The 21,417-nt window shown below is 35.1% G+C and overlaps 1 protein-coding gene across 1 annotated transcript in view; it reads left to right on the top strand.

Moving 5' to 3' along the window:
• Positions 1-19,262, top strand: part of PGR (progesterone receptor) — a 90,905-nt gene extending 71,643 nt beyond the window's left edge. Inside the window, 5 exon segments of the mRNA XM_033205821.1 lie at positions 6,540-6,644; positions 6,647-6,683; positions 8,117-8,247; positions 16,263-16,420; positions 19,107-19,262. Coding sequence (XP_033061712.1) covers positions 6,540-6,644; positions 6,647-6,683; positions 8,117-8,247; positions 16,263-16,420; positions 19,107-19,262 — 587 coding nt within the window.
• Positions 19,263-21,417: the final 2,155 nt, after the last annotated feature.

Below are 21,417 nucleotides of genomic sequence, written 5' to 3'. Positions count from 1 at the left end.
TGTTGATAAAGACTAAAAAAATTGTTTTTCTCACACTTTATTCCACTGGAATTATGATTGCCAATGGCAACAAAAATTTTTACTTGTCAAATCAGATGAATATTTCCAGCCCTTAATGTGTTGCACCTACATCTGGGACTGTGGGCAGAGTAACTATTTCTTGCTAAAAGTCTTGCTTAGGCATTTGTCACTTCGCTTCCAGGTAGATATGTTTCTCTCCCTATGTACACTTCCTGACTCCTGTGTGGATTTGTTCTTCCACCCACACTATAAATTTGTGTTCTGAATTCTATCTTTTCCAGTCATTTCTCATTCTACACAGTCTGCGTAAGCTCATTCATAGTTTTGTCTTCAACTACCACTATATTGTGATGACTCCTAAATACATAGTATTAGCCAGACCCTCTACAAAACTACTGAACTTTCAACAGCTTATTACACAACTCCACCCAGATGACTTCCAAGTCAACATGACCCCAGAAACCTAAGGCCTTTTTCAATATCTTGAAATGGCACCTCAGCCAGAATTTTTGGTATCATCCTTGACTCACTTTCTCCTTCACCCCTTATCCAATAAATTGTCAAATCCTATCAACTCCACTTATTAAATATATGATGCATTATACATGCTACTTCTGTTGCTACTTCCCTTAGTTTGGTCCTTGTCTTTTTTTACTTGGATTCATGTTGCAGCCTTCTAACTGATTCTATTACCATCAATTTCACATGGCCCCCAAATGATCCTCTATTCTACCCCCAGAATCATTTTTCTAAAACAATTATAATCAGTCGTATTTTCCATTTCTTTTTCCAAATAGCATCCAAACTCCATAGCCTCAATATGCAAGGGCTTTCTGTGATCTGGCTCCTGAATTTGCAGTGTTATCTCTCATCATTCCTCTTCACACGACTCTAAGATTTAGTTCCCTAAATGCTGTTTGATCAAATTCTAGCCTCCTTCTCTTGCCCATATTATTTTTCCTACCTGGCAGCCCATCTCTTTTTCCCACATCTTCCTTTGACTGACCTGTAGCTGTCTTTCAGGATTCGCATTACTTGTCACTTCCTCTGGGAAGATTTCTCTGAGCCTTCCTAGACTGGGTGAGGAAACCCTCTACCCTCCCTTGTCTCGTTTGTGCTTGTCAACCCTAACACTATGACTCTGAGTTACAATTGTGTTCTACTTTTCTATCTGTCTCACAAGCCTATAGTGTTAAAGGCAGAAACAGCATCTTTCTAATCTTGATCCTAATTGCAAGTATAATGCTTCCTCCCAAATAGGTGCTTAAAGAATATTTATAGAAATTTAATTTACAGAATTGATATGCAAAGAATTATACTATCTTAGGTTGTTAGACATTAAGTTCTTATTCAGAATAAATCATCAAACATATGTTGGTGGTTATACTTGTAGTATTGAAGCTTCTTTGTGCTTCCCAACATTGATACTTGTTGAAATGAAAGTTGACGCTTTGTGTCAGAAGGTGCTCAGATATTTAATGCTCTGCCATTGTTGTTGTAGATCATCTGTTTCAATTACATGACATTTTTTACAGAACCAAAACCTACATATTTTATCAAAACTCTGGGAGTAAGATTGGGGAACTTAGTATGTCATACAAGCTGTCTTTTTTTTTTTTTTTTTTTTTCTTGAGACAGGCTCTCACTCTGTCACCCAGGCTGGAGTGCAGTGGCATGATTATAGCTCACCGCAGCTTAGAACTCCTAGGCTCAAGCCATCCTCTTGCTTCAGCCTCCCCAGTAACTTCAGCCTCCCCAGAACTACAGGTGTGCACCACCACACCTGGACAGGCTTTTTAAAATTGGTTTGTAGAGACTGGGTCCTGGCTGGTCTCAAACTCCTGGCCTCAAGTGACTCTCCTGCCTCACCTCCCATAGCACTGGGACTATCAGCATGAACCACCACACCCAGCCCAGGCCATCTCTTTACTATACACTTTCTGTTAATTCTTTAAGCTAAAATTGGACAGCTGTAACAGGGCTTTTGTCAAAAATTATCAGGTCAAGTCACTTAAAAGGAAAAGAGTATTTTTTTTTTTAACATTTGTTAAACACAATTAGTGATAATCCATCACTTCTCTATGTGAAGGTTTTTCATTTTGGTCATCTCAAATGTACTAAGTTTGCCTGATCATTATCATCATTGGGAATTTGATCTCAGTGTTCCCGTCTTTGTTTCAGCATAAAGTAATGAATGATATTACAGTTAATAAGGAAGAAAATAGCATTTCTATACTAGGCATGTTCAAGTCAATTTAACATTGTACATTTATCACAGATAAGCACTGTAAAAGGTGGAGTAAATAAAGGTTATTTTCTGAGTTCTATTCCATTCTGTCAAACAGAAATATAGTTTCTGCTATAAATATTGGTAATTTTATAAATTTAAAGTTATTATAATAAGATTTGCCTTTAATGTTGTAATAAAATAAAAGTAAGCCTGGATTTCTAGTCCCAGAATGCGAAAACAAAGAAAAAAGCAAAAAGACAAAAACAAAAACTAAGAGTAGGATAACGTGAATGTGAACATGTAAATGTAGACAGGATCTGTTTTTGGATAAAGAGCAATTTAATTGTTATGTAATTTTCTAAAATGTTTAAATGTTTAAAACTATTCAAAGGTTAACATAAGACAAATGCCTGAAGTGAAAAATTATAGCATAGTTAAGTCAAATATTTAAATATACTTTTTTTAGAAAATTATAAAGTTCACCGAGAAAGATATAGAGAATAATAAATGTATTTGTGGAGATTATTGTGAACTCTGGGTTAATGTTTTGATACATCTGATTAATTAAAACTAAGTAACTTTCTATGAGCCTTTTTTTTTTTTTTTTTTTTTTTTGAGATGGAATCTTGCTCTGTCACCAGGCTGGAGTGCAGTGGCACAATCTCAGCTCACTGCAACCTCAGCCTCCTAGGTTCAAGCCAGTCTCCTGCCTCAGCTTCCCAAGTAGCTGAGATTACAGGCGTGTGCCACCATGTCCAGCTAATTTTTGTATTTTTAGTAGAGACAGGGTTTTACCATGTTGGCCAGGATGGTCTCAATCTCTTGACCTCGTGGTCTGCCCACCTTGGCCTCCCAAAGTGCTGGGATTACAGGCATGAGCCACCACGCCCGGCCCATTTTTTGTATTATATGAAATATATAATTTGTTATATATAACAACATAAAATATATATTCTGGAAAATATATATTCCAGAACAAACAGATAAAAATTTAATTTATCTTTACAATTTTTTCACTACTATTAACATTTATACTTTAGTTCTTATAGGTTCTATAATGTATAAAATGCCTCTTAACATTTTTTTAATGCCATTGTGTTTTAGTATTACAGACTTTCCATTAGACTGACTGGTGGATTTCATACAGTATTACTCCAATGAACAATTCTGTTGCATTGATAGACTAATAATAAATATCTCCATAGTGTTCTACAATGTGCATAATTATCCCATTTGTCTCGTAGCAACTCACTGAGTTAGTTATCATTGTCATTGTGATTTTACTCATGAGGAAATTTAGATTCAATGATAATAAGTGATGTTTCCAAAGTGGCTGTTAGTGAGTGGTAGAGCCAGGACTGGAACTTGGGTCTTCTGTCCTGAATTCCTTCCGACTTGTGAAGACAGATCAGCAATAGGGACGTTTATATGTGCCTCCCTTTAGAAAGTCTTCCTCTTTAAACATTAAGACAATTCATTGATCTCTTGTCAAATGATTCTAAATTTTATCACAAAATTACCCATTTTTGTAGTCTGTTAAATATTTGACTTACAAGCAGCATTTATGTATTACATTTATTGTGTCGAGCTTTATAATTTTCTTTCAAAGTTATTATGTAGACCTATACTTGAAGACACATTTAAGTCATACGCAAATTTTAAAAATTATAAAAATTGCAAGCCAGAAAATTTTTTGGCTGGTTATTTAGAGAGTCTTTCTGCACCTGAGTAAACCAGGATTCTTGGATGCCAGTAATAAAAATCAACTATGTTAATTATAAAACACACAAGCAACAACAAAAACCCCTTTTAAAAACAAAAGAAAAAGAAAAAAATAATTTACTGAGGGGACACCAGGGGTTCACTGAATAGAAGCTAGAGGACAAGCTTAGAATATGGGCAGAAGCCAAGGCACATCTGAAGGGCTAAAAAGCAAGCATCACAAATCCTCCCATTGGTTCTCATTATCTGGACACCACCACCATCAAGAATAAATAGTCATATATTTGTCTTTGTTTTAGTATTTTCTGGTTCAAATTCCTGTTAAAGTATGTTCCATGGGCCAAACCTATGCCCCAAGCCCAGAGAAGGAGAAGCTTTACCCAGCTTTCTCAGTGGGAAAGTAGGAAGGTAGGGCACTTGCTCTCACAAAACTACAACCAGTGGGGAACTCTGTCCACACAGAGGAAGAAGGAGGGGAGGAAGAAAGTTGGGAAGGAAAGAAGGAAGGTATTAGAGAGCAGTGAGGGAGGAGGAGAGGAAAGGAAGGAAGGGAGGGAGGGAGGAAAGGAAGGAAGGGAGGGAGGGAGGAAAGGAAGGAAGGGAGGGAGGGAGGAAAGGAAGGAAGGGAAGGAGGGAAGGAAGAAAGGAGGGAGGAGGGAAGGGAGGGAAGAAATGAGGGAGAAGGGGAGCAAGGAAAGGTGGGAAGGAGAAAAGAAGTTTAGTTAGACACTGAAGAGTATCCCTTCTCAGTAAAAGGTAAATGCTCACTATGGCATCTCTTACTATGAATATGCATTTGAGTTTTTGGTCTTATTAAGGCTAAGGAATTCTAAGAAGAGAAGAGCAATTTTTCTACTATTCACATGAAGATGGGACGATCTGAAGTCTATGAAGAGAAGAGCCTTCTTTTTTGCTACCTACCTTGACATGATTAACATTGTCAGGAAATAACTTTCTTTTGCTCTTGATAGCTAATGAATTAAGTTTTGCTTTGGTTTTACTTTTGAAACAGATTATTTGTGAGAACATCAGTGGATTTTTAGAGAAAATAGATGTTTTTAAAATAACTTTATAGAAAGAACCACAATGTTCTCAGAAAAACATTGTCTCTATACCTTTAATTTTAAAAATTATCTATTTTCATTGTTTCAGCTACACTGAGATATAAATAACTTTCAAGTTTATATTAATATTCTTAGCCCAGATATCTCCCCATACTTCTAATTCATATGTGCAGCTGAATCCTATCCAAAACTATTTTCTCCCTAGCAAGTTTCTTCTCCTTTGTTTTATCTCAGCAATGCTGTTATCATCATCTACGGTTCAATAAAAATACTGAAAGATGTATTTGATTCCTTCTTCTTCCCATCTACCTGCAATCAGTTGACAAATGTCTTTGATTTTTCCCTTTAAATATTTTTCTGCTGCACTCTCTCCTCTTAATTCCGATGTGTTGACTTACTTCAGGCTTTTATCATCTCTCGCCTGGGCTTTGACAGTATCTCCCAACTGTCCTCCCTAACTCCAGGCTTATTCCCTTGAATCCACCTACCACATAGCTAAAAAGGATCTATCTATATTGCAAGGCTATGTCACTCCCATTGCTTCTTAGTAGACATGCAAGACCTTGGATGATCTGACCCAGCCTACATCTCCAAACACATCTTTGCTTCTCTCACGTTTAAGTTACTCATTGTTGAGTTGGTGATCTTCCCTTGAGAATTGGGAAGGCATGGAGAGACTTGTGATGATTAAGTCAAGATTCATTTGCCCTTTCCTTGCCATCTTTCTGCCACCAACACCATGGAACAGCCTAAAAGAGGATGAAAGACCAAAGCATTCACACCACATCCCCAATACATGCACAGATTCTAAATCTCTTAAGCCACATGGAAATTTAAAACAAGACTGGATTAGGTTTCAGAGAACTCAAGTGACCTGATGACTGTGGAATCTACCCAAGACATAGTTAAGGGTTGTTAAAAGAAAATTAGATATAACACAACTGAAAGCAGTGGTTTTACAAAGTAAGACCAATTTATGTTTAAATCCCAAAGAACTGAGATTTAACAAACTGACTATATTCCATTTAGGCATTATCTCTCTTTTTTTCTGGAAATTTTTTCCTGACTTCCCTCCAGATTGACTGATGCACTCTCTTTTAACCTTCTCTACCCCAGCACTCATGTGCTTGTTTCTCCTGTTGAGTTGTGAGCTTCTTTTGAGGCTAGGATTGAGTCTTACTCATCTTCATTTTTATACAGTGCCTGGCACATGAATGGTTCTCATTAAATGGGTGTTGCATGAATGAGTGATGGATAATGGATTCACTTAGCAAAATCCCAGAAATGCTAAATCATACTGACTGATTTTAAGTGACTTCCAAAGTTGCTGATATTTTAGGCTGTATTATTTATTAATGTTTTCTGATTTTCAGTGTAAAAATATGTTGAGATTGAAAACACTACCCTACTTATACCTATTTTCAGATTTATATGTACTTTCAACATTTTTGATATAATCCAGTCATTTTTATGGTCACTGTATTTTTAAATTTGTTTTGTAGGTTTTCGAAACTTACATATTGATGACCAGATAACTCTCATTCAGTATTCTTGGATGAGCTTAATGGTGTTTGGTCTAGGATGGAGATCCTACAAACACGTCAGTGGCAGATGCTGTATTTTGCACCTGATCTAATACTAAATGAGTAAGTAGTAACTTTTGTTGTTTTTGTTATTATAAGTGTACATATAGGATAATTTTGAAAGTTGTATTTCAATAGAGGATCATATATTTAGTGTTCTTGATATGATGATATTAATGTCATTTTATGGTAATTTGATATTTGGAACTTTTTTCTCGTTTCAAAATATAGCTGTATCAAATCCAAATTTCTTACACACCAAGAATGTATCAAGTAATATATTTAAAGATAAACTTAAATGTTTCATTTATCAATTTAAAATTTCATAGTTTGGTACTAATGACAATCATAAAATAAATGAGAAATATTTTTGTTATTGACTTACATTCAAAAAGTAAAAACCTCTTTTTTCGTTCATGACAAATTAGACTGGTAATTTATTTTAAAAGTTGAAAGATAAATATTTCAATTTGTTTTGTATTTAAATAATTTTAATTAATTTTCTACATGTAACCTTTAACTGAATAAGCATCTTTTCATGGTAATGTTTATATTGTTCTAATGGTGAATGCTGACTTAGAAGTATATAACTCACACTGAAAGCAGCGGTTTTACAAAGTAAGACCAGTTTATGTTTAAATCCCAAATAACTGAGATTTTTATAAGTCTTTACAGTTTTTAGATAATTTTCATGTTTCATTATATTTTATCCAACAATTCCTTGAGATAATTAAGAAATCAGCATTCTTCATTGTACAGTTCAGAAAACTGACTCTCAGAAGAATTATATAATCTGCCAAATAATTTGAATGACAGTGAGATTTGTTCTCTCTTTTGGGTCAAAATCTAGTTTTCTTTTCATTATTTTTGCTAGCTTCATTTGACTAATGTGGACATTATAAAACAACACATGGTTGAGAAAATGCCTTAATTAAATTTTCTCAGCCATCAGCACTTGTGTTTAACTTTCATTCATTAATGCTTGCCAATGTCCTCTTTTGCTCTTTTCTGTATCATTGTATATTTCCCTAGAAAAGTTCAAAATATGGTAAGCTCTGTGAACTGACTTCTCCTATTTAATTGCACACAAAATTATAGATGTTTTCATAGAAAATAAATTGTAAGTAAATAAAATATTTCTGAGCATTCTTCAGCTCTACATTCTCAACTCCTACATCTCTGCTCTGTTTTCTTGGTTTAGGTATTTAAAATGTGATTAAAAAAAAATGAGAAACAATGTTAATCTTGGTCACTGTGTATTTAATATAATTTTCTAATTTTAAGATTTCTTAACCTCAAAAATTCAGTATTGTGAAAAGTTTAGAAGATGTTTAAAACTCCAAATATTGGGTTTGTTTATTAAAAGTGTAGTCATACTCAATAATATGTAAGGTAATTAACAAAGTCATATTCCCTGATAAATTACCTAAACTGGCTGAGACACTATTTTTTTTTTTCCTGTTGCTTTTTCTTTTGTGTATTGTGTGTGGTGCAAGACAGCGGATGAAAGAATCATCATTCTATTCATTATGCCTTACCATGTGGCAGATCCCACAGGAGTTTGTCAAGCTTCAAGTTAGCCAAGAAGAGTTCCTCTGTATGAAAGTATTGTTACTTCTTAATACAAGTGAGTGAGTTCAAGTAACTTAATGCAAGATATTTAGTTTCTTAATTTATTAGAAAAGTTGCAAACAATATGATTATATAGTTATATATGAGGTAGACATTTTGGATTATAAGTATAAAGAAGAAATACCCAATATATTGTTATAGACATTAATAAAATTACTCGATATTTTTAGTCTTTTACCTACCATATAATACTAAAATAGCCTCATCAATTTCTTTTTATTTTAGATAAAATGATTTAATTACTCTTTCATATTCACCTAATTCAGTAATGTAAACTACAGTCATGTGCCACATAACAGTATTTTGGTCAACAATGGAACACATATATAATGGTTCCCTAAGATTATAATGGAGTTGAAAAATTACCATTGCCTAGTCCCATTATAGCCACCATAACATCATAGCACAATGCACTAATCACATGTTCGTGGTGATACTAATGTAAACAAACCTACTGTGCTGCCAGTCATATAAAGTATAGCACATGCAATTATGTACAGTACATAGTACTTAGTAGTGATAATAAACAACTCGTACTGGTTTATGTATTTACTATACTATACTTTTCTATTGAGAGTCACTACTTCTACTTTTTTAAGTTAACTCAAAACAGCCTCAGGTAGGTCTTTCAGAAGGGATTCCAGAAAAGGGCATCATCATCCTAGGAGATGACAGCTCCATGTGTGTTACTGCCCCTGAAGACCTTCCAGTGAGATAAGATGTGGGGGTGGATGACAGTGATATTGATGATTCCCACTCTGTGTAGGCCTAGGCTAATGTGTGTTTTGGGTATTCATTTTTAACAAAAAAGTTTAAGCAAAAAAGAAAATATTTAGAAGTAGATAAAGCTTATAGAATAAAGATATAGAGAAAGAAAGCTAGGCACGGTGGCATGTGCCTGTAGTCCCCGCTACTTGGGAGGCTGAGGTGAGAGGATCACTTGAGCCCAGGAGTTCAAGTCCAGCCTAAGCAACATGTGAGAACTTGTCTCTAAAAAAAGAAAGAAAGAAAGAGAACTGTACCATGTGTTTTCGGTTTTAACTAAATGTTATTACAAAAGAGTCAAAAAGTTAAAAAACTAGAGTTTATAAAGTAAAAAAGTTACAGTAAGGTAAAGCTAATTTATTATAAAAGAAATAAAAATATTTTTATAAATGTAGTGTAGCCTAAGTGTACAGTGTTTATAAAGTCTATCGTAGTGCATAGTAATGTCCTAGGCCTTCACATTCTCTCACCACTCACTCACTGACTCATGCAGAGCAACTTCCAGTCCTGCAAGCTCCATTCATGTTAAGTCCCCTATGCAAGTGTCCCATTTTTATCTTTTATATTGGATTTTTACTATGCCCCTTCTGTGTTTAGATACACAAGCACTTATCACTGTGTTACAGTTGCCTACAGTATTCAGTAGTCACATGCTGTACAGGTTCATAGCCTAGGTATAAGGCCTAGGTGTATAGTAGTCTATACCATCTAGGTTTGTGTGAGTACACTCTGTGACAATCACACAATGATGAAATTGTGTAAGGACACATTTCTCAGAATATATCCCCATCATTCAGTGATACATGACTGCAATTAATATTGGATAAGCACAAACCATACTCTTTTCTACCACCACTCTCACCCCATCCCCAAAGTATTTACTATATAAAATACATAATTTTGTTTAGAATTATTTTTGTGATGTCAAGATAAATTGTTAAAAGAGGTAACTATAAAGATTAGCATCTTAATATAATAGTGGTTTCTTTATCACAGACACAGTCCAGTGAGTTAGCAAGAAACACCCAGGCTCCTTCTAGCCAGTGGCTCCACCCTTTCCTAGTGGCTTGCAAACCTCTATTGGACGTGACTAGAAATGAGCACTGAGTGAGAGAGGTTTTGAAGGCTAGATCTGGAACTATCATATATCACTTTCACCCACATTCCAAGGCACTTAAGCTGCAGGAAAGGCTGGGAAATACAGCCTAGCTATAGACCCAGAAGAAAGAGGAAATTATGTTTTATAAAGCATTGCACTGATCACCAGAAGGACAGGCAAATATCCGTTCCACTTTTTCTTATATCCAAGGAACATACTTACCTCTGCCTCAGTGGATCCCCAAGGGTCTGGGTGGGAAAAGCTTAAAAAGAAAGAAAAAGCAACTGCTTTGACCCTTGCATAGGCAGGATCAGCCCTCACATGTACAAACCGATGCTTCCTTGATTCATTGTGATTTGTATGAGAACCACAGGGAGCTAAGACCTCAGGCCGAGGGTGAGCCTAAGGTCTTTCTCAGCATCATCGTTATAGGGACTTCTTTCTAAGGCACAAATCTCAAATGGCTGGGGGGTGCAGATCAGGAGGGAAGGGCAGGAAAGCTAAACCCTAAAACGAAGGCTTCCTCATGGAATCTATGCAAAGACAGGGATCAATACATAACTCTCTTGGGAACCCTATTTGGACGAGGAATTTCAAGCCTAATTTGGTGACAGAGCATCAAGTGGAGAAAGAATATTCACGTGGAACCGGCCCAGAGAGTCAACTGGAATACATTTAATAACACAGTAATTAGCTCCTGCCCTTCTTTGCATGAAGGAATGAATCCTATAGCACTTATGTCACAGAGTCCTAGATCTTCCAAATTGGCTTATATCTTGAACATAATTCTCTCTTTATGGATAGGCAACATTATGCTGGGGAATTAAACAACAATGGAATTAATCAACAGGGAGGCACTGCTCACTGTTGTCACTTAGAAACTTAGGCGATCACTAGAGCAGAGGTAAGAAAAGCAAGTGAGATTCGTACAACTTCCACTCACATACCATAGAGAGTAAGATTTTTAGCCACTTGCCACTTCACAAAAAGGAAGAAAAAGAAACTATTTAATGAATAGTACTTATGCTTTCCACAGATTCTAATCAAGATTCTAATGAGATTTTGGGAGAAAATCTATTTTAAAACTAGAATAAATAGATAAGCATTATAAAAGCATGCATGGAATTAGAAAGCTACTGTAATTTTTTTTTTTTTTTTTAGACGGAGTCTTGCTCTGTTGCCCAGGCTGGAGTGCAGTGGCCGGATCTCAGCTCACTGCAAGCTCTGTCCCCCGGGTTTATACCATTCTCCTGCCTCAGCCTCCCAAGTAGCTGGGACTACAGGCGCCCGCCACCTCGCCCGGCTAGTTTTTTTGTATTTTTTAGTAGAGACGGGGTTTCACCGTATTAGCCAGGATGGTCTCGATCTCCTGACCTCGTGATCCGCCCGTCTCGGCCTCCCAAAGTGCTGGGATTACAGGCTTGAGCCACCGCTCCCGGCCAAGCTACTGTAATTAATACAGCATGGGAGGAGAGATATACTGAACTTTTGTGCAAATCAGACAAGTATATATTAGAACATATATAGTATAGTGGAAACCACAAATCAATGAGTATGAAGCAAATAAATGTTAAGAAAAATAGTTTTATATTTGGAAAAAAAAACAGTTTGGATATGTAGCTCAAATTATATCCTTGAATAACAGATAATTGAGTTAAATGTAAACACTCAAATAATTAAAAAATAAACTAGAAGAAATAGAAATAATCTTCAATCTCAAGTAGAAAATACCTTTTATAAAATAAATGCAAGAAGATTGGCAAAGTAAAACTTTGATGATTTGGTAATTATGAACTTAAACCTCTCATTTGCCATTAAAAATGAAAATATAAATCTCCAGGAATAGACAGTAGGTTGAACAAACATTTTTACCATTGTTCTCTCCAAAATTACACTAAAAGCCAAATGTAGTGGGCCACATTTCTAATCACACTTCGAGGGGCCAAGCCAGGCAGATGGCTTAAGCCCAGGAGTTTGAGACCAGCCTAGGCAACTTGCAAAACCCCATCTCTAAAAACAAAAATACAAAAATTTAGCCGGGCGTAGTGGCAAGTGTCTGTAGTCCCAGGTAGCCGGGAAGCTGAGGTAGGAGGATCACCTCAACCTAGGAAGTCAAGGCTGCAGTGAGCCATGATTGTGCCACTGTACTTCTGCCTGGGTGATTGAGGCCCTGTCTCAAAAAAAAAAAAAAAAAAAAAAAAAAAAAAATTACACTAAAATCTTAGTAAAGGAATTTACTATGAAAAAATTAAGAAAAAATAAATTTATATTCATGTTTACAGCTGAGGAAAATATAGGGATTGGTTGGTAACCTTAAAGAGAGTTGTGAAGTTTTGAAGTGACTGCTCCTTGAAGTAGCTCCAGAAAATTAGTACAACCTCTATGGAAGACCATATGGAGATTTCTCAAAAAACTATAAATACAACTACCATTCTATCTAGCAGTCCCACCACTGGATGTCTTCCCAAAGGAAAAGAAATCATTATATCAGAAAGACACCTGCACTCGTTTATTGCAGCACTGTTCACGATAGCAAAGATAGGGAATCAATCCAAGTGTATATCAACAGATAATAGGATAAAGAAAATGTGATGTATTCACACATATACATACACATACACACACACACAATGGAATATTCAAACATCAAAAAGAATGAAAGTGTGTCTTTTGCAGCAACATGGATGGAACAGGAAGTCATTAACTTAAGTGAAACAATTCAGAGACAAAGTCAGATACCACATGTTCTCACTTACAAGTGGGAGCTAAATAATGGATATATATGGGCATAGAGTGTGGAATAATTGACAGTGGTGACTTGGAAGGCTGGAAAGGTAGGAGGGGGGTGAGACATTACCTAATGGATACAATGTGCATTATTGGGTGATTGTTATACCAAAAGCCCAGATATCACCACTATGCAATATATGCATGTAACAAAACTGCACAGATATTCCTTAAATTTATACAATGTTTTTTAAAAAGAGGTTCTAGATATACGTATAGATGTATATACTAGAGTTTTCAATTGACAAAAATTTGCATAGATATACTGAATTGCCAGAATTACTCTTCAGAGTCCCCTTTATGTATAAGATCCTGAAAACTCAAAAACCAAAGAATTAACTTATTTGTTTTTCATAAGTTTGTATCTCTGGCCTTTTTTTTCTAGGGGAAATGGAAACCAAGTTTTGATTGGGGTGCAGGGGATAAATATAGGTTTAAGAAATAGTAATTTTCCTCCCTGTTCCCTGAGGTACAACAATATTGGAATTAGGCCAAGGCTGGGCACAGTGGCTCATGTCTGTAATCCCAGCACTTTGGGAGCCTGAGGTGAGCAGATTACTTGAGGTCAGGAGTTCAACACCAGCCTGGTCAACACAGTGAAACCCTGTCTCTACCAAAAAGACAAAAATTAGTCTGAAATGATGGCACACACTTGTAATCCCAGCTACTCAGGAGGCTGAGGCAGGAGAATTGCTTGAACTTGGGAGGTGGAGGTTGCAGTGAGCCAAGATTGTGCCACTGAACTCCAGCCTGGGAGACAGAGCAAGACCTTGTCTCAAAAAAAAAAAAAAGCAATGAGGCCAACTAACAATCTTAGAATGGCCTCTTGGTGTTCCAGTAAAAGAAAGAGTTGCAAGTCTGAGGCAGAAATGATTAAGCTTAATGAGGAAGGCATGTCAAAAGTTGATACAGGCTAAAAACTAGGTCTCCTGAGCCAAGCAACTAACCAAGTTTCAAATACAAAGGATAAGTTCTTGAGGGACATTAAAAGTGCTATTCCAGTGAACACATGAATGATAAGCAAAACAACCTTATTTCTGATGTGGAGAAAGTTTTAGTGGTCTGAATAGATGATCAAACCAGCCACAATATTCCCTTAAGCCTAAGTCTCATCCAGAGGGAAGGCCCTGATTCTCCTCAATACTAGGGAGGCTAAAAGATGTGAGGAAGGAGCAGAAAAAAGTTTGAAGCTAGCAGAAGTTGTTCATGAGGTTTGAGAAGCCATTTCCATAACATAAAGCATAAGATGAAGCAGCAAGTACTGATGTAGAAGCTGCAGCAAGTTATCCAAAAGATTTAGGTAAGATTATCGCTACTTCTGAAAGTAGCTGTGCTAAAAAACAGGTTTTCAGAGTAGATAAAACAGCTCTCCATTGGAGGAAGATGTCATCTAGGATTTTCATAACTACAGAGAAGAAGTCAATGTCTGGCTTCAAAGCTTCAAAGGACAGGCTGACTCTCTTGTTAGGGGCTAATGAAGCTGGTGACTTGAAGCTGAAGCTAATGCTCACTTATCATTCTGAAGATCCTAAGGCCTTTAAGAATTATGCTCAATCTATTCTGCTGTTTATGAATGGAACAACAAAGTCTGGATGACAGCACATCTGTTTATGGCACGGTTTACTGAATATTTTAATCCACTGTTGAAACTTATTGCTCAGAAAGGAATACTACTTTCAAATATTATTGCTCATTGACAATGCACCTAGTCAGCCAAGAGCTCTTATGGAGATATGCAAGGAGATTAATGTTTTCATTTCTGCTAACACAACATTCATTCTATAGTTCGTAGATCAAAGAGTAATTTTCCACTTTCATATCTTACTATTTAAGAAATATATTTTGTAAAGCTGTAGCTGCCATAGACAGTGATTCCTCTGATGGATCTGGGTAAAGTAGATTGAAAACCTTCTAGAAAGGAGTCATCATTTTAGATGCCATTAAGAACATTCATGATTCATGGCAGAAGGTGAAAACAGCAAAATTAACAAGAGTTTGGAAGAACTTTGTTTCATCCCTCTTGGATGACTTTGAGGGAGTTCAAAACTTCAGTGGAGGAAATAACTACAGATGTGTGAAAAGAAGAAGAGAATTAAAATTAGACGTAGAACCTGAAGACATGACTGAATTGCACTAGTTTCATAAAACTTGAAAGATGAGTTGTTTCTTATGGATGAGCGAAGAAAGTGGTTTCTTGAGTTGGAATCTGCTTCTAGTGAAGATGCTATGAACATTATTGAAATGACAACAAAGGATTTCGAAGATTACATAAACTTAGTTGATAATGCAGCAGCCGGACTTAAGAGGATTGACTCCAGTTATGAAAGAAGTTCTACTGTGGGTAAAATGCCATCAAACTGCTAGCATTGCATGCTACAGAAAAATTATTCACAAAAGAGTCAATTGATGCAGCAAATGTCATTGTTGCCTTATTTTGAGAAACTGTCATAGCCACCCCAACCTTCAGCAACCACCACCCTGACCAATCAGCATCCATCAACATTTAGACAAGACCCTCCACCAGCAAAAAGATTTTGACTCATGGAAGACTCAGATGATTGTTACCGTTTTCTAGCAATAAAGTATTTTTTTAGTTAAGGTATGTTCATTTTTAAAATAATGCTGTTGCACACTTAATACATTCTAGTATAGTGTGAATATAACTTCTATGTGGACTGGGAAACCAAAAGATGCATGTGATTCACTTTGTTGCAATATTTCCTTTATTGCAGTGGTCTGGAACCAAATCAGCTATATCTCCAAGATATGCCTGTGTAACAAAGTGGCTGGATATAAGATAAATATTTAAATATTAATACTTTTCTCCCATATCAGCAGGAAGGCATTAGAAAATTTAATGAGGCAATTTTTAAAATTACAACAAAAAGATAAATCATCTAGGAATAATCTTAATGACAAATACTTGAGATTTATATAAAGAAGACAAAAGCTTACTAAGAGATCCAAGCCAAGTGTTCATTAAAAAGAAGGGGAAGAAAGGGACCCAGATTACATGCAGCTGTAAACTAAATCAAACCAGGTATTCAAGAAGCATGTAGAATAAGGCCAGGTACTCTTTTGAGCAAATGCTAAGATAGATGCACAATCCATTGATACAGGTCTAAAATAGGTCAGCTGAAGTGTTCTTTAATATACCTATTAGTTCTTATATTCTTCCAGTGAACTAGCAGTTTATATGTCCTGATACTATCAATAACGCAATCTCTTTCCTATATAAGGTGTTTTATTTCTAGAGTCACATATCAGAAAAAATCTTTATATATCTTAGAAATATATGTTATAAGTAGTTAATGTCATCTTTTTAAACATAACTGCCACTTTTAATTGTCTTCTTACAGTTCCTTTGGAAGGACTACGAAGTCAAACCCAGTTTGAGGAGATGAGGTCAAGCTACATTAGAGAGCTCATCAAGGCAATTGGTTTGAGGCAAAAAGGAGTTGTGCCTAGCTCACAGCGTTTCTATCAGCTTACAAAACTTCTTGATAACTTGCATGATGTAAGTATTTGGTTGATTCCAGAATATCAATGATTATTCTCTGATTTTCTATAACTTTTTAAATGTTACATATCAATTTTACTTTATATGATTTTCTCAGATTAATGCTTGTATTTTAAAAGTGTTTGGATCACGCTGCCCAGACTTTATATATATTTTTCATTTTCAATATAGACCACTCAAATATTCTTTTACAAGTATTTGTATAATTTGTGGGTAATTTAATAGGTGATAGAAATTATGGTACATTTCCTGAATATGTTCTAAAATATTTGTACCTAAAATTATAAAAGATTTTATATATACAGTAAAAACAAAGGTATGTATGTGGAAAATAAGACTCATGCCATTTTAAATGGAATTATAAATAACATTGCTGATGGATGGGCAATCAGGCAATATATAGCAAAAGTTAAAATTTGCATGCTTTTCAAGTTTCTATGTTTTAGAATTTATCTTAAAGAAATAATTAAGCAAATGTAATATACATGCAAGGATGTTCACCATAGCAGAGGGGAAAAAAAGAAAAACAAGAAATGCCCAACATCAGAAGTGGATTACTAAGAAAAGATATCTGTGGTTTGTCAAGATATATGAAATACAAGCTTTTATTGCTACTATGTTCAGATCACATTAAAATGACAGTGAAGGCATAAAAAAGCTATCCACTCACCAGGTCAACTTTTGAGGTCTTACTCCTGAATATGAACAGACAGCCAAGATTATGAGCTATTTGAGTAAAGCCTCTAAAATGAAAGGCAGAAAGCAAAATAAAAAGACACTTGAAGGAAAAAAAACACCAGTGCAGAGAACAGAAGAGAACTTCTAACATCCTCAGAGAAATAAGAATGATATGGCGTCCATGACATGAGAACAGAACACATTTTAAAATGAACATTTAGCAAGAAAATACTTTTGGATAATCAAATGAAGAAAGGCAGAAATTAAAAATTCACTGAAAGGGCTGAAATGGAAGGGAAAATCTGGGGAAAAGTAAAAGATCAAAACATGGAAAATTAGAAAGAAGAGTTATAGTAAATTTAGTATCCAGGGACTTCTAGCCTCCAGTTAATAGGAATGTCCAAAAGAAAAAATAGAGAAAATCAAGGAGAGAAATTTTTGTAAGAAATCATAAAATTTGCTGGAACTGAAATACACGAGTTTTCTAACAATAAGGGTCCAGTGTAGAGGCACTGCACAATTGAACTAAGGTACATTATTGTAAAACTGTAGCATGCCAGAAATGAAGAGAATATTTTAAAGTATACCAGCAATGAAAGAAACAGATCACATAGAAGTTATCAGGATTCAGAATGATGTTGGACTTCTCTGCAGCAACACTGGAAGCCAGAAGACAGTGGAGCAGGCCTTCAGAATTTCACGGAAAGGAAAATCTTCAAAGAATTTCATACCTAGCCAAACCATCAAACAAGTACAATGGCAGCATGAAAGTATTTTCAATCGTGTAAGGTCTTCTAGAGTTTACCTCAAATACAACCTTTCTCAAGAATTGCTACAGGATGTCTTATAACAAAACACGGGACTAAGCCGAAGATCCACCCCTAGAGAGATGCAAAGTGATGTCCCAATACAATAATTGTGCAGAGCAGTAGTTAGTCTAGATAGGAGCAGTAATACAAAGGGTTCTAGGATACCAGCTCCAGGAAAAATAAATGGAACTGAGAGATTACCAGTAAGTATGACTGTAATTGAGGTGATTTTTACAATTCTGTTGGAGCATTTGACTATGACTTTGTGACAAATGTAGAGAAAACAAAGCAAACAAGAATACGAGGTGATTCACTTTCACAAAATAAAAATTAGTCATAAGAATGGAGATGCAATCCAGCAGAAAACCATTAAAAATCTTTATAATATAAATGCTGGATATTGCCTTTAGCTAAAAATTGAGCCAAAAGCTCTCTCTGGGAAGAAGAGAACATGTACATAGTTGAGGAAGAGAGTGTCTAGTATAAGAGAACTTCATTTTCTTCATTCCCCACAGTAGAAACCAAAACTAACTTTAGTGGAAATATAGAAATAAATATCAAAAGACACAGGCTACAAAAAGTTGAAGGTAGTTGTGTCTACGGGGCTGGAATAGGGATAGGAAGAAGTCTATCAGGAAACTGCAAGGCTGTATTGCTGCTGCTGCTGCTGCTGCTGCTGCTGCTGCTGCTGGTTTTGCTTTTATAATCATGTAGTACTACTTGGCTTTTAACACTATATACATGAATTACTTTGATAAAAATTAGATTAAACGATGTTGGATTATTGGCATAGAAAGAATCAATATGTTATATAAAACAGCCAGATTAGCAAATAGAATTTATGAAACATGTGTAACATCGTGTGTATATTTGGGTATGTCTGTATACATGTATAAAAGGCAAAAAACCTTGAGTAATATACCAAAATGTTCACACAGTTTATCCTGTGGAATTATGAATAACTTTCATTTCTTTAAATAAATCTTTCCATAATATCAGAATGTTCTATCACGAGTATGTAACATTTTACATATTATTCTAGAAAATGGTAGGAGTTATTTTCATTGTGGTAAGAAGAAAACACCTTGAGAAGTATTTATATTATAAATAGTTAGAAAAATAAGTTGCCATATTTGAATAGCATATGAATTTATTATTTTTATTACATGTTTTCTACTCATTTGTTAAACCAACAGCTTGTCAAACAACTTCATCTGTACTGCTTGAATACATTTATCCAGTCCCGGGCACTGAGTGTTGAATTTCCAGAAATGATGTCTGAAGTTATTGCTGCACAATTACCCAAGATATTGGCAGGGATGGTGAAACCCCTTCTCTTTCATAAAAAGTGAATGTCATCTTTTTCTTTTAAAGAATTAAATTCTGTGGTATGTCTTTTTGTTTTGGTCAGGATTACGAGGTCTTGAATTTTTATAATGTTCTTCTGAAAGCCTTACATTTATAACGTATCATAGTGTGTAAATTTAAGAGAAAAATTGTGAGGTTCTAATTATTTTCCTTTATAAAGTATAATTAGAATGTTTAACTGTTTTGTGTACCCATATTTTCTTGAAGAATTTACAAGACTGAAAAAGTACTAAAATTGTTAAACTATATCTTATCCATATTATTTCATACCATGTAGGTGAGAATTTTTAACTTTTGCATCTAACAAATCATCTACCTTAATTAAGAGAAAAAAAATCTTACATGTAATAATACAAAGCTATTGTATAAGTTATTTCTAGGTAACTCCCTTGTCTCAATTATATTTCCAAAAATGAACATTTAAAATGTTATACAAAATTTTGTCTATATATATTTGTGTGAAGATGAAATTCATAGCTTTCATCAGATTTTCAAAAGTATTTTTAATGCAAAAAATGTAGAAAGAATTTAAAACCACTAAAATAGATTGACGTTCTTCAAACTAGGCAAAACAACTCATATGTTAAGACCATTTTCCAGATTGGAAACACAAATCTCTTAGGAAGTTAATAAGTAGATTCATATCATTATACAAATAGTATTGTGGGTTTTGTAGGTTTTTAAAATAACCTTTTTTGGGGAGAGAATTGTCCTCTAATGAGGTATTACAAGAGGAAATAAGAAATCAGAAGATTATGGCCTAACTGTACTCCTTACCACCTGTGGCATGTTGAAAGTTAGTCACCCTTACTGATTTTCAGTTCTCTCACCTTTGAAAGTAGTAAAATATCTTTCCTGCCAATTGCTCCTTTTGGTCAGAGCTTATTAACATCTTTTCAAATCAAAGGAAAGAAGGGAGAGGAGGAGGAGGGAGGTATCAATTCACATACCTTTCTCTTTATCCTCCACTATCATGAATTCATCTTATGTTTCAGCCATGCAGATCTTTTTACCATCAAATTTCTGCCAGAATTTTCCCCTTTGATGCTAATTCCATATGCACGTTTCAACCTTCAAGACTCAGCCAAATGTCATTTCTGTAAAATCTTCTCTGAGTCTTTCAAGCAGTAATTTGCCTTCTCCTAGAGTTCACCTGCCGTTTTGTGCACATTTGAGTTACAGTAGCATGTTGTTTTACAATTGTGACTCTCCTAGGAGTCTGAGCCACATGAAGTGGACAATAGTGTTTGTCGACTGAGAGTTGAATGACATGTTCTCTCTGTCTTGGTATTACAGTAGATTTTGATCATTCTTTGGTTACATTTTTGCATATTTCTGTACCCATGACTCTATGACTTTCTTCTCCCATGCTTTATCTCTATCAATTATCTTCATCACTTTTAAACTTTCTACCTTTGCTTCCTACTTTGTGAGATCTCTCCCTTTACTGACTATAACACAGAAGAAAAGAAGTGTATTTTATGTATCTTAAGGACAATATTTTAGATTTCTTGTTCTAAGTTTTTAAACTGAATGAATGGAATATTATTTCTCTCCCTAAGAAAAATTCCACGAAAAAATTATTTCTCACGTTTATGTAGCCTTAAATTGTTTTGTACTGTAAACCTCAGTATAAAAACTTTCTTCATTTCTAATTTCATTCAACAAATATTGATTGAGTACCTGGTATTAGCACAAGAAAAATGTGCCAATAAGCCTTATGAGAATTTGGAGCTGAAGAAAGACTATATAACTCAGGAAAGTTACAGTCCAGTAGTAGGTATAAATTACAGTGCCTCATAGGTAGGCATTTTAATGTCTGTACACTCAACATATACTAGATAGATGCAAAACATTTACATACAATTTTACTGATACATGTGCAGCACAAAGGTACTAACTTTAGAGTAAATATTAAATAACACCTTTATGTGTCAGTAATTCATTTGCATTAAATCTTATTGAAAAGGCTTTCAGTATATTTTCCCCACAAATGTCATCCCAAGAGAAGTATTTTTAACATCTCCCAAATATAATAGTTACAGGAAATCTACCTCTGTGAGAGTGACACCTCTCAGAATGAACTGTGTGACGTAAGAAAATGAATGTAGGTCTATCCAAAAAAAACCCAAGAAACAA

Source organism: Trachypithecus francoisi, unplaced genomic scaffold (assembly GCF_009764315.1).
Source record: "Trachypithecus francoisi isolate TF-2019V2 unplaced genomic scaffold, Tfra_2.0 Lachesis_group8, whole genome shotgun sequence".
NCBI classification, from domain to species: Eukaryota; Metazoa; Chordata; class Mammalia; order Primates; family Cercopithecidae; genus Trachypithecus; species Trachypithecus francoisi.
Note: the sequence above shows the minus strand (reverse complement) of the source record. Positions and strands in the feature narration are given on the sequence as shown.